Source organism: Phalacrocorax carbo, chromosome 1, assembly GCF_963921805.1.
Source record: "Phalacrocorax carbo chromosome 1, bPhaCar2.1, whole genome shotgun sequence".
NCBI lineage: Eukaryota > Metazoa > Chordata > Aves > Suliformes > Phalacrocoracidae > Phalacrocorax > Phalacrocorax carbo.
Window position 1 is genome coordinate 73023258 of NC_087513.1, and position 14402 is coordinate 73037659.

The 14402-nt window shown below is 42.2% G+C and overlaps 2 protein-coding genes across 10 annotated transcripts in view; one reads left to right on the forward strand and one right to left on the reverse strand.

Annotated features, from left to right (window-relative positions):
* Positions 1 to 5318, forward strand: part of PYROXD1 (pyridine nucleotide-disulphide oxidoreductase domain 1) — a 19114-nt gene extending 13796 nt beyond the window's left edge. For all 3 annotated transcript variants that reach the window (XM_064459833.1, XM_064459840.1, XM_064459849.1), the window contains exons 9-12: positions 267 to 379; positions 2613 to 2735; positions 3027 to 3164; positions 3657 to 5318. In XM_064459833.1, the coding sequence (XP_064315903.1) occupies positions 267 to 379; positions 2613 to 2735; positions 3027 to 3164; positions 3657 to 3905 (623 nt within the window). In that variant the 3' untranslated portion in view covers positions 3906 to 5318. The remainder of the gene's footprint in view (positions 1 to 266; positions 380 to 2612; positions 2736 to 3026; positions 3165 to 3656) is intronic.
* Positions 119 to 14402, reverse strand: part of RECQL (RecQ like helicase) — a 27901-nt gene continuing 13617 nt past the window's right edge. For 4 of the 7 annotated variants that reach the window (XM_064459791.1, XM_064459808.1, XM_064459800.1 and 1 more), the window contains 4 exons: positions 14111 to 14202; positions 11783 to 12002; positions 10728 to 10857; positions 6990 to 10527 (listed from right to left, as the gene is read on the reverse strand). In XM_064459791.1, the coding sequence (XP_064315861.1) occupies positions 10339 to 10527; positions 10728 to 10857; positions 11783 to 12002; positions 14111 to 14202 (631 nt within the window). In that variant the 3' untranslated portion in view covers positions 6990 to 10338. Of the gene's footprint in view, positions 6264 to 6989; positions 10528 to 10727; positions 10858 to 11782; positions 12003 to 14110; positions 14203 to 14402 lie in introns of those variants that run through there. The other 3 variants (XR_010374319.1, XR_010374320.1, XR_010374318.1) reach the window with 3 other exon arrangements.

Sequence of the window (14402 nt, forward strand, 5' to 3'; positions counted from 1 at the left end):
TAGGAAAATTCCAGGGAAAGTTAAAAGTAGGACTTGGAGCTAAGCTCCACAATCTCATTCTTCTAGTCCTGAGTGAAGGTAAGAAATGTTAGCGGTAATCTCTGTTTTGGTGGGGGGGTTTTCTTTATTTTATTTTTTCCCCCCTACCTAATCAATTAGATATCTCAAAATATTTTTTCTTTTATTTCATGTCTTATAAGAAGACATCATTAATAAAATAACTGATGTTGGTTACATTCTCAGGGCAAAATTCTCCCCTTTTTCAGTGCTATGGCCTGTATATGTGGAATTAACTAATGGAAAAATTTATGGATGCAATTTCATTGTTAGTGCAACTGGAGTTGTGCCAAATGTTAAACCATTTCTTGATGGCAATAATGTAAGTATACTGGTTTTCTTTTGAAGTTTAAACTGGTTTTTTTTTTTTAAAGTAAAGTGAAATAAGCTCTTGCAGCTTGTTTATGCTTCTGACGTGAAACATCGGTACAGGTTTTGAATGTTGTACAGCGTTTCAAAATATGGTGGGTATGCTGATATTGGAAATACCCAACATCATAAAACTTAATTTTATTACTGTTCTCAGCCTATTATATTGCAAGTCAAGACATGTACTGATAGAGAGTATATATACAATATACACTGTAACGATTAAGCCTATACAAAGAGAGAAAAACATTTGTATAATTGGTTAAAATGGCAAAAGCTAAGAATAATTTTTGTGTTAATTTTGCACCATGTTCTTATCTTACAAATCTTAACATTTTCTCCTGGGATGGAAGCAGTTATTTCCAATAAGTGTCATCCAGGAAACTGAGCTATGGAGGTGCTCACATTCATCGAGGGAAGTCACGCTTCAAATCATCCGAATGTGGATGATGATTACAGAGTTTGTAGCTGCCAGGTGAATTTTCAGCTCATTCCACCTCCATGTTAGGTGTCTGATTTAACCCTGGCCGGCAGCTCATCACCACCTGGCCACTCCCCCACTCCCCCAGTGGGACAAGGGAGAAAGTCGGAAGGGTAAAACTGAGCAAATTCGTGGGTTGAGATAAAAACAATTTAAGCAAAGCAAAAGTCGCGTGCACAAGCAAAGCAAAACAAGGAATTAATTCAGTGCTTCCCATCGGCAGGCAGGTGTTCAGCCATCTGCAGGAGGGTGGGCTTATCACGTGTAACAGTTACTTGGGAAGACAAGCGCCATAATTATGAACGTCCCCCCTTCCTCTTCCCGCTCCAGAGCACGACACTGCACGGCTGGGGTGTCCCTTTGGTCAGTCGGGGTCAGCTGCCCCAGCTGGGTCCCTTCCCAGCTCCATGTGCGCCCCCAGCCTTTCCGCTGGCAGGGCAGCGTGAGAAATAAGACAGACCTTGATGCTGTGTAAGCGCTGCTCAGCAGCAACTAAATCATCCCTGCATTATCCACATGATTTTCGTCAGAAATCCAAAGCACAGGCCCATACAAGCTACTGCGAGGAAAATTAACTCTACCCCAGCCAAAAGCAGGATTTAGGGTATCCAGCATTTTTCAGTTCCTTCTGATTAGGAAGTAAAATGCTATCCTCTGGATAAAGCAGAAGAAAATTATGAAAACGTACATCTGCTGTTGAGCCATGAAATATTTCAAGGCCGACATTACAAAGTTAGATGAGGAATTAGGTGTTTGCAGTGGTGTTTTCTGGCCTTTGCAAAAATACAAAATGAACTCTTGTTCATATTGTACTCGGTGTCCCTGTACTAGACTTGGTGTCCCTGTAACAAACGTAGTGTGACTTGAAATGTGGCGAGCTTTGTTACTTCCCTGCCTGGGTATCTGTTAATAATATTTTAAAAACCTATGCTGTGTTCTAGAAATAATGCTTAATGCTTTGTATCATACCAGGGAGGTCTTGCCACTCTGGATAGTCTCATGTTAAATAATTTTATGCAGTACATGATGCTATTCTAAGCTTTTTTTAATATGTAGTTTGAGGTGTTTTAAAGGGTATGTGAAGGTCACTTGTAAAATACTACACTGCTCTGCTCTTAAACCTGGTGAGAAAAGAACGCAGAAATTGCTAGGAAATTCTACTTCTGGAGGCTAATTTTGTCTTTGCTTATTTGAAGGGTTCTAGGTCTGATAAGATTCAGGATCAGTTCTGCGGGGGGCAGGGTTGCATCATACTATGAGGAAGTAATACTTTTATATGTGACGGCTGTGAAAAATACTTCACCATGGCACTCTTTGGGGGATCTGTTTTCTTCCCTTGAAGATGAAGGAGCCTTAAGATCGTGAGGTTTGAACACCGTGTTTCTCTTGTGGTTATCAGTCTTCTCTAATTGAGTCAGATTAGGTGGGAGAAGGAATCACCATAAATTGTTTACCCTGAACAACCTTTTTTTCTGTTGCCACGTGGCACCCAGAAGAGCATCTTGCTGGGTTGCTGTAGTGTTTATTCATACAATTTTGTATCTTCAAATGTTCTGATTAAGCAGAACAGTGATTCTACCAAAGTGTTTTTTAGGAGTCTACCATTAAAAAGTAACAAATCAGACAACTGCTTAACATGGGTGAAGTCAAATTACTTAGTTTAAATGATTATTTTTCTTACTGCTGATCTGTGCAAATACATTAGTTTGCTCTAGGTGAAGACGGAGGTCTTAAAGTAGATAAACAAATGCACACCTCCCTGCCAGATGTATATGCAGCTGGAGATATCTGCACGGCCTCGTGGGAACCTAGTCCAGTGTGGCATCAGGTAAATGAGATCATGCAGTTGTGCGCTCAGCAGCAGGCGAATCCACAAAGTAAATTACACGGTAATTCGCAGATGGGGGAAAAGAAAGTTTAATTGAAGCGGAAGCCAGTGAACAAGCAGATAATCCTGGGTGTGCTGATGACAGATAATTTTCTCTGTGTGGCTGAAAGCCAAGCTGTTCAGCCTTTCCGAGCATAACGAAAATACGTAGTATGCATTAATGAGAACAGCGAGGGTCGCTTGTTGCTCGGGGACATGGTTCTGTGTTTTTAAATATATTTTTTGTTTTAGATGAGACTGTGGACTCAAGCGAGGCAGATGGGATGGTATGCAGCAAAGTGCATGGCAGCAGATACTTTAGGGGAATCTATTGACATGGATTTCAGCTTTGAACTATTTGCCCACGTTACAAAATTTTTCAATTACAAGGTAAAGTAAATCTAGTCTAATAGCCTTAAACCACTGAGTAACACACGTTGCTTGCTTATTCACTTGCCAGCACTGAGCAGATACTTTAGTACTGACAAAACTGTTTCCTGTATATAATAATTTGACTTTCTCTGTTCACACTAGCTTCGAGTGCTGAAACTGAAGAGGGCAAAGAGCGTTGCAGATGTAGATTTTAATTGGTGAATGACTACTGACCTACTTTGCATCTCTGGATATATTCCATTTCATTAGATTTCTGTTTGTGGATAAATTCAGCACAGTAAATGGTTCAATATTGGGTTTTGTGTATGGTATTTGAAGGCGAAGATCTTTAATTCTGTTTTGGATTTGAAAGCTTGCGAAGGGGGGAGGTTCCCTAGGGACAAATATTTACCTGTTTACATCAGTCTTTTGAAGCTTAACTGCTCTCAGCAGAAATACGAAAAGCCACTGCGATGATCTTACGAGTGCTTTTTCTTTTCCTCCTGTTAGGTGGTGGTTTTGGGAAAATACAATGCTCAAGGCTTGGGTGTGGACCACGAACTGATGCTGAGATGTACCAAGGGACAAGAGTATGTTAAAGTTGTGATGCAGAATGGCCGCATGATGGGAGCTGTGCTGATCGGTGAAACAGACTTGGAAGAGACCTTTGAAAACTTAATTTTAAATCAAATGGATCTTTCAGCCTACGGTGAAGATCTCCTGAATCCAGATATTGATATAGAAGATTATTTTGATTGAACAGAGCCCCATTTCCATTTTGTATAAAGTTTTGACAGAGTAATGTGTCTTAAAACTGTTTCCTCAGGATTACCAGCAACGAGGGATAAATGCAATTCTGTATTAAGATTTTTGTGTTGATCTTGCCAAAATACTGACCAGCAAATTAAATTAATCTGTGTAGAAATGCAGCAACAAAAGCAAGTGGATTAGTGTTGGCGAAGAGTTTTCATCTAGATTAGATGAGCATATGAGAACAGGGCGATAACAGTCTTAAAATGTGGGCTTCCCTGTTCTGTTAAGATAGCCCTGCACTCACTTGAATGTGAGGTAGGTTCGCTTTTTATAAGTAAATGTGTTAAAGTGCATACCTGCCTTGTAGCTCCCTCCACACATGGTTCACCTGCCATGGTTACCAGGGCCCCATTTCCCCGGGGCTTGCTGCCATCCATGTTTCTCATCTCAAGCACAGAGCCGGGACACCTTGCTGCTATGCTGCTGCCACACCTGCCTAAAGCCACCTCTGGCCCTGGGCCAGTGGGAAGGTCCCACTTGCTGAGGTGCGTGTTCCCACCAGGGAGCCACGCAGTGCGTTACCAGCCCGCTACCCCCCCTCCGCTGCTCTGACCTGCGAGTACTTGGCACAGGTTTCGAGACTCCTGTCCAGTTCACTGTAACATCTCTGTCAAGCTGGCTCAGATTAACAGGGGACATCTCCAGGGCACAGGGCACTTGGAGCTCTCGCTACCTGGAACGTGGTCTGCAAATACATGGCAAGATGGATGCTTTGGGTTTTTTTCTGAAATTAGATTTATTTCAGAAGTAATTTTCTATTCAGTTAAGTACAGAACACAAATCTGTGAACAATGAAAGCCAGGGTGAGATGTCAGCTGAGCACAGCTGTTTTACTGCTTGTCACTTCGCTGTTCAGGTGTTGGGGCAGAGCTGGGCAGTGTGTGCCAAGGCGAGGCAAACATCACAGCGCTGGTGGCCGGTGCCTGTAGGGCTCTCCCTGGCAAGACCTTGTGGAGCAGCTGCTGTGTGGTTGCTGGTCCCGGGTGCCATTTTGAAGGGGAGTTCCTTCAGTTTTAGTTGCTAGCTGATAAATTGTTGAGCTTTAAGCTATTCTTAATGCCCTCTCTGTGTTCAGTAGTGCTGTCCACAGACACAGGTTGTCTTATACTGGCTTTTGGTTTTGTTCTACAGTTGCTGCTCTTTGTTCCCAGTTTGTTGGACTCCACTAAGTGCAAAGTTGGCGCTATATGTTGCAACTTCTCCCAGAAAATCACTGATTATTTTAAGAGAATAACTGTTCAATTAAATTAATTATTTCCACTTCTGGCAAAAGTTTCAGTTAAATGATAAGTGAAATACTCAGCTTTAGTCACTGACAGGATTCTACCAGAAAAATAAAGATGAAGAGCACATTATTAATCATGCTTGGTTTGTATTTAAGTTGATAGTACATCTGACTCTGGGGCAGGTATGGGGAGATGGCAACCAAAATGAAACCTACCAGAACTTATATTCATAATGAGTTTGAACTTGCCTTACTGATCACTAGTTGCCAAGGTCTTTTTAAAAAAAAAAAAAACCAAAAACAACAAAACCAACCCTCTACTCCAGTATTATTCAGCCTCATGTGTGCCTAAGCAATGCCTAAAGTCAGTGGTCACTCTTGGGTCTTTACCACTGGCAGCACTGTTACTTGTTTCTGGAAACACTGATGTGCAAAGGAAGTCAACAGGTATATATTTTATTTAACTATAGAAATATATAGGAGTCTATATAAATAGTTAAATATTCTCTTTGCTGAAATCAGAGGCAGAAAAATTCTAGCTGAAGATTTTTTTCAGTCCACAGAGGTTGTCGAGGAAAGACTGTGACCCTCAGTGTCAAGCGGCTGCAGTTCAGCCAGCAGGGCCTGGGGCCCTGCGTTACAGGCTGGGTCAGGGGCAGAAAGAAAAAGACCGTGTGGCCCTCGCTCAGTTACACAATGCAGGAAGTAGGACTGAGCAGATAAAGCAATGTTGGCCCACGTTAAATAATCAATTTCAGAGGATATTGATTGTATAACCGTAAGTACTTCATGACTGGGAGAAGTAGGAACTTATGGAAACTTATGCCAAGCCCTCCCTTGCAAAAGAACCGAAGCTTTCACCATACCGTGACACTTGCCTGTACTGAAAACCAGCAGCTGTTTGGAGATCTTCAAGCACTCCTTCAGGTTCATTTCAAGAACAAATACGAATGAATGTCAATACAGCGAGAACAATCACTGGTACAACCTCTGCAGGGCAGTGGTGGTGTCCTCATCCTGGGAGGTTTTTCAAGACACAGCTGGTCAGGGTGCTGATGATCTCATCTAGACGCCCTTCCCTGCAAGGGGTTAGACCAGGTCTTTCAAGGTCCCCTCATGCCTGGGCTGTTCTGGAACAGCGCTAAGCTGCATGGTTTGCTCGTTGTTTGGAAGAGAGTATAACTTCCCTCAAGTCTGCTTATTGTCTGCAAAGGAGCCTTCCCTTATTATGAAGCTTTTCCTGGTATGCAGTTAGTCAAATGTAAATATTAAGATGACAACATGGTTCTAGCAACTTCTCAAAGTGCATGTGAGAGAAGGGAGGTCACCTGGTTCTAGGTTAAGATCAGGCTCAAAGGAGCTAATAAGGGTAATTTCCCGATTACTGAATTTATCCAGCACCATTTTACAGTCCTAGAATTAGGAGCTCAATATACATCCTCAGCTGGTTTAGAAGAAATGAGATGGGAAATCTAGAGGGGCAAGGATAGGAGGACTCCCTCCGAGTTGTAACTTTTATGTGGTTCAAAGATTCTTTTGAATCAATAGCAAAATCACGACATCGGCAGTGCTTAAAGGTTAGGCATAAACAAAACCAACGCCCAGCAGTTGTTGCCACTCAGGAACTCAGTGTGGCCAGAGCTGCTCTTCAGGCCCTTTCCCTCAACCCAGCTATTCTTGCTCCCAGCTCTGACCAACCCCAACAGAACTGAAAGCATCAAGTTCTCAGCAGTAACCAGGCCTTATTGGCAACCAAACACAAGGATTGCAGTAGCACTTCGTGTTTTTCCAAACTCATCAAGGCATTGTTTTGTTTTTAAACAAATTTAGGTACTTCTGAAAAGCACAGAAGTGGTAATTTTATGTTTGAATAACAAGCTAGAGAAATCCAGTTTTAAGAGCAACAGACATTTTAAAGGGATAAATACATACAATATTTCACAAAGATCTGTACAAGTCAGAAGTAGTGCAATGCTGTAACAATGCCCTGTTGAAATTCGTCTCTAAAGTCCACTCAATACTCAAACAGGCTGTGGTAGGTGTGAAGTATTGCAGAGAAGGGCCATGCCTCTGCTTAAAACTGCAGCAATGGTGAACGGCAAGTGCTCCACCCGGGCTGAGACAGCTGCCCCAGCACAGCAGAGGCTTTGACCCACACGGGGCTCCAGCGAAGGGTGCTGCTGCAGCCCAAGGCCCCGCTGCCTGATGCCTCCCGCTGGGGCTGACGGCAGCAGCCTCGCCGGTGGGAGCCACGCTCTGGTTGCAGTGCAGAGTCGCTGGGTGAAGGAGCTGCAGGAGGAGGTCAGCAGTATGCATAGCAGCCGGGAGGAGGAACAGGAGGTAGCAGGGTCTTCATGGAGATGCTGCAGAGCTAAGGACCACCCGAGGCCTGCGCTGCCAAGGAGGGAAAACTTTGAGACAACCCTCATAGGAGCTGTGGATGGAGGCTCCCACAGGAGGGAAGGCTGGAAACCTCTTGCTTCCAGTGACACAAAAGGGCTCCTTTTCCACCCGCAGCTCTGCTGTTGCAGAGTAGGTACAGTGCCCTGAGAAAGGTGAGGATAACAACTCCCCGAAGGAATGCATTGATGCCACCTGCACCCGAGCCAAGCATTCACACAATGAAGAAAAGGAATATGAGAGTTACCACAGCATCCCTCCTGTGGGGGAGAGACCCTCATTGACTTGGAGACATCAACAGATTTGTTTCTTACTAGGTACCCAGATCCCAGATGTTGCTCAGTGACTGTGTGATTCAGAATTTTAAAATCGAGAGAGAAGTGAGGAAGACATAGTAGAACCACTGCCCTGGACCTCAGGAGAGCAGATTTCAGCTTGTCCTAGGATCTGCTTGTCAGGATCCCAGGGAGACTGCCCTGGACAGCAGAGGTGCTCAAGAAGAGCTGCTTGATTTCCAAAACACAACCTCCTCAAAATGCAAATAGTCTATTCCCATGTGCAGAAGGTCAAGCAAGGGTAGCAGAAGGCCAGCGTGGGTGAACAGAGAACTCCTCAGGTAGCTCAAACACTACTAGTAGTCTATAGATAATAGAAGAAGGTACATAGGACAAGTAGAGTCATTGCCTGAGCATGCAGGGAGAGAGAAATATAAGAGCTCAGCTGAAGGTGGAATTAGCAAAGGATGTGAAAGGCAACAAGAACCTCTAAGTACCTTGGCAGCAAAAGGAAAGGAAAGGGAAGTATGGTGCCACTGCTCAGGGAGGTAAGGGGGCTAGTGACATAGGACATGGAAAAGACTGAGGTACTTGCAGTCTTTGCCTCGTTTTCACTGAAGAGGTTTGCCCTCACACCTCCCAGGTCCCCGAGCCTACTAATAGTCTGTGAGAGTAAAGCAGTGGATCCTCCACTGAGGATGGAGTTACAGATTACTTAAGCCAACCAGCTGTACGCAAATCCACAGGACTGGATGGGCTGTGCTGAGCAGTGCTGAGGAAGCGAGCTGAGGTCAGTGCAAGACTACCACTTCTGAAAGGACCTGGAGACTGGGGGAGGTTCCTGACCACTGGGAAAAGGCAAGTATCTCACCCATCTGCAAAAAGGAGGGCCTAAGGAGTTACATTCCAGTCAGCTTCACCTCAGCCCCCAGAAAACTTCAGGAGCAAATACTCCTGGTGATCTGGAACAGCCAGCTCAATATACCAGAAGCAAAGCGTACCCAATCAACCAGACTGATCGAGATAACTGACTGTGTGAATAAAGGGGTAGCAATGGATGTTGTATACCTTGACTTCAGCAAGGCTTTTGACACGATCTATAATTTCCTTACAGCTAAAAATACCAGTGAGATATATATACTGGATAAATGTACAAGGTAGGTAGACAGGTATACGGACCACCTGTTCAAAGAACTGGGGTCTGTGGTACAAAGTCCAACTGATGGCCACTAACTAGCGGCAATGCGCACAGGTCAGTACTGGGGCCAATATAATTTAGGGTCTTCACTAACAACGTGGATACAGAGATGGCATGTGTTCTGCCCAGTCTGCAGATGATACCAAGGTTGGAAGAGCTGTTGATACACTGGAGAGCAGGGCTGCTACTCAGAGGGACCTAGGCAGGCAGGACACATGGGCTGACAGGTACCTCTTAAGTTAAAGGCAAAAGCCAACTCCTGTGCCTGGGATGGAGTAACACCACACAACAGCACAGGCTGGGCCAGACTGGTTAGAAAGCAGCTTTGCAGAAAAGGACCCAGGTTCCTGGTAGATAACAAACTGAACATGATTCAGCAGTGTGCCTTTGCAGCACAGATGACAACTGCATAATAGACTGTGTTAACAAAACCTTAACCAGCAGTTTGGGGGAAATGACTCTTTCTGGGTATTCAGCACTTGCAAGACTACAGCTAGAGTGCTGTGTTAAGATTTGCACTTCCCAGTAAGGGAAACACACTGATCCTGCCTTAACATATCAAGCTGCCTAGGTGCTCAGAGAAGAGAAGCAGAGAATGGAATTTCTTCGAGATTAAAGAAGAAAGTCAGAGGGGAGGCAGAGCAATTGTGATCTTGCTGTTGTCTTCAGCTACCTACTGGAAGAGCATAGCCACAATGGGGCCAGACTCTTCTCAGAACACAGTGATAGGACAAGAGGTAACAGACACGTTGCCACACAGGAGATAATAATTAGCTCTAAGAAATAGCCTTTCTTCTTTTTTTGGTCATGAAGGTGGTCAAATACTGGAACAGGTGCTGAGATGGGTTGTGGAATCTCCATCCATGGGGACGGCCAAAACTTAACTGGACCCAGCCCCAAGCACCCTGTTCCAGCTGGACCTGCTCAGAGCAGGAGGTTGGACTAGATGATCTATGCAAGTCCCTTCCAGCCCACATGATGCTGCAGTAATGTTACTGTACACTACACTTCCAAAAGAGTTGAAAAGGCAACATGGTAATTATTTACATTTTGTAGTTGTTGCTCTATCATAATATATGCACCAGTTATTTTGATATGAAGTATTTTTCTCTTGACTACTAGACTTTTTCTAGATTTGAGGGTTTTAAAGATACTTGTTTCCCTGTTGTTTTTATTAAAAAAATGCACAAAAAATACCATTACTAAAACAAACTGGACTTACACACTGCATTGTCCGTGGAGAAGCAAACACGATTAGATCCTAAATGTAGTCCATGAAACTCAGTCAAGCACTACTGGTTGGTCATCTCCACCTGCCTGAAGCTTAAGCTTCTTTGCTTTTAAGTTAGAACCACAGTTAGGCCGTTTATGTTCCTGTGAATTCTTCACCGCTGAATCTTGGACAGTCTTTGAAATAGTCTGAATGTTTCCTCTGCTTGCTTTCGAATTCGAAGATTGAGATGGTTTGTCCTGTAAGTTATAAACAACTCTATTAAAATTTAACATTGTTTTCCTCCTTCAGTGTTCCCACATAAGAGAAGATAATGAGATCCATTTTACATCCTGTTGATTGTGTTAATGTGAAAAATATATTGAGCAGATACTAAACTATTAAAATAAACTATAATGGAAAAGATATCTATACAACAAGTCACTACAGATATAAATACCTTATAAACACTTTTTTTGTTTGTTATCCCTTGTATAGTGATGACGTGTGCCTCATTTTTCAGCAGGCTTGCTTTTGGTCCTATCTTCAGGTAGGATATTGTAGCAAACGCTGTGAAGCTGAAGTCCTCCCTGTATAAGTTAAATCAGTGTTACAAGAGAAAGCTGGAGACAAAGACAGGCTGGACCATGCAAGGGAAAAATGGGACACATTAACCCTTCTTCAGAAGGGTTCCAAATAGCAGCTTGATTCTGCTTTAACTATTCAAGTGGATAGTCACTGAATGTACAGCGAGTCTGGCCAACACTTAACGTAGTTCAGTTTGTTGACCTTTACACACACACAGACACAGACACACACACAGACACAATACACATCTGTCAGAATACATGGAGGAAAATGAGGAAAAGAGATGTAAAAAGTCATCTGTCCACCCTCTTAAAAGTGTAAAGAGTCAGCTGTACAAACATATGCAAAACAAAAAATTTAAGACAAAATTAAATGGACTAGATATTTGATCAGTACTTACTCTCGGAAGTTTTAAAACTATATGAAAAGACAAACCACATACTACACAGACATCCAAGGTTACAAGAGAAGCACTGTTGGTATTTTCACTATCCTTCCTTAAAACTTCTGAGTACCACTTCCCGCATTTGTCAGCCCATCCTGATTTAGACTTCACCTGGGCAACCCCATTTGCTTTCCTTGGCCACAGAATGTAAATGAGAGTGTATAAAGAGCAGACTTCTCCAGAAGGAAGCCTGCTGCAGATTTAAAGGTTCAACCTGAATACAAGAGACCTCAGCTTTTTAAAATTGCAAGAGATGCAGCATTTCAAATGTTCCTCCAACTTTTGTTTTAACACTTTGAAGTAGAAATATAGTAATCTTTTGAGGGTTTTTTAAATACATTAAATGCATCTGAAATAAAGGCTAAAAATGAGACTACAGAATGTATCCATTAATATTTTACAGAATTAACATGAGAGTAAAGAAAAATTACTACTAGATGCTTAAAAAAAAAAAAAAAAAAAGAAGTAGTTGTCTTACATACTTCAGATACTGCTGCAGCAGTAAATGGGCAATAATTCTCTCCAGTTCCTCTCGAGGGTGCTTTGGCGGAGTAACTTCAGCCACCCTGAATTTTGATGCACCTTTCCCAGACCACGCATCAATTAATTTCAGCGGGGTGAGCTTCTCACTCATGTTTTCAGCTTGCTCAAGTATCCTGATTAGATCCCTGCAGTATCCTGTTATATCAATTTTCTCAGATGCTACAAACAGAAGTGAAATAATATTTAAAGAGCAAGTTATAGTTATTTGGATAGTATCCATATCTACACTAGGTGTACATATATATAAAAGTGCATATATATGTAACTATAAATATATAAATGTATAAAAAACCAAAGCTGTAACTTTCAGTCAAATTAGGATATATTTGTACTCAAACTTACATTTATCTATTTCATTATTAGAACCTCAATCCTGCAAACATTTTTACATTTATTTTATGTTACAAACCACACAAATTATTTCAAAGAAGCATTTACAAAGTATAAAATTTATAAGGTGCTACTATGTTTCTCTGTAGCTGGATTCCTTTTTCTCACCCATAATATTTATTATGGAAAGAATAGAGACCAAAGAGGAATTGAAGAATATAAGCGAGACATTGCTTCTCTCAAGATATGGACAAAATGAGACAGAAAAAAAGTATCAATTTCATTATACAAATTAGCTTCATCATGACTAATTACTCTAAACGCCAACACATCCATGTAGTACATAATGATTGTGCTTCTACTGCATGATCAGAACATGGCATAGAATTACCCCAACTGCTTGCTCCAACACTAAGAATCAAGTACTGAAAAACTAGTACTACTGCTAGGTATCCTCAGACCTTGCTTATATATCAAAAGATGCTGGGGGTAAACCAGCAGTAAATAAGGTAGATTTCAACTATACTTTGTCACATGGCTCCTGTAAGTCCTGGGTACAAGGAAGCTCTGTACCCTTCTCAACCTCTGATCCCAGTATAAATTTCAACTGAGCCTCATTTCCAACTAGAAGATAGCAAGACAGTGTTACTTGCATGATTTTGCAAAACAGTTTCATTATAAAACTAACTATATAAAGAACAAAAGAGGTTAAATTTCTTGGTCTACTTTACACACACACCCCCCAAAAAGTGTACAGGGAAATAAAATCTAGTTATGAGAACAGCTTTGAACACAGAGTTGTTCCTAAGTTTTTCAAGTGCTGATCACTACACCAAATGCTTCGCAACAGATGCGAGGTATGAAATGTATTTTCCACATATTACAAGAATTCACCTGTTACTCAAAGAAATTTAAGGCCGTTTTCCATGTCCAAGAGAGATGCCCAAGACCAACTTTTCCTCAGCACTCTTTTTAAAGCCTTCTAGCTTTGTATGAGACTTCCTACGTCTAAACCACAGCTCTCACTTAGTAAATGCAGCAAAAGATACTTCCTGCATCTTCAGAGACTTATGGCTTTCTGGACAGGTACCAAAAATAACAGTTAAAGCAGCCAATGATCACCCATGAAAGTGTAGTTTACACCAGCTGCCCAACACTGCCTAGGATGTTTGTAGGCAGAGCTGTAAAAGAGCTTAAGTCCCAGAACCGTGTTCTGCTGAAACCATTCTCCTTTACCATGCGACAGGTCTTGTTTCAGCCTATCTCCCACATTCCCTCTTCGTTTGTCCCACACACCTTCCCTCTTATGATCCCAACTTTCTTCCAAAGGAAGAGCAAACACTAGACAGATGATGTGTTGTTCAGGCTACCACATGGCAAAATCCTGAATTAGTGTGCTCAGTTGTTCCACACAACTGCCATGCACAGTCCTGACACAGGTGAGCTTCATGAGCATGCAGCACTGAAATCCTCAGAAATTTTACCAGGAAAGTTGTAAAAGGACATGTGCAAACTGTGCTTTCTCAGAGCCTAATTGTGAACAGTTATGCATGCAGAGAGCAAGAAACTCCTCAAAAAAATGTTTTCATACCCAACACCCAACGTACACCAGAATCTTTTTAAAACAGCTAAGTAAGCCAATCTCACCCTTGCCGCAGCTTCACTTTTGGGAACACATGAATGGCTGAGCCTGAAAAACACTAAAGTGTTTGGCCTCAGGCAAAAAGCCAAACCAGGAAGTATCCTGCTAAACACCCTGTATTTGGCAACACTAAGCCACCAAAAACTGCTGTTCATAACAAAAGTTGAACCTTGGAAACAGGCAGTGTTATGAGCACACTTTACGGAAGTTGCTCACAGCTTATCTAAACCAGACACTTCTTTAAGCCAACCTTCTCCATGTTCTCTGTCCTTAGTTATAAAAACAATTTACTTACAGTTCTCTCTACAACAGTTATCACACATTCTGTTGCAGTTTGCAGAATCCCATACTTCATCAAAATGATGGGCTATGAGGACCCGGCGGCACCTGAAGGAACAGAGAGCAAAGAGGCACTATAGAACACAAATGTAAACACCTGTGGCATAAATCATAAAAGTGGCAAAAAAGGAGGTCCCCTGGTCAGCTCATATCTCGAAACAAGCAGAAGAATTACCTCAGGAAAAATCACAAAACAAACACAGTATTCCCTGTCAGTTACACTAATAGAAGTAACTAGTAGCTTTCAG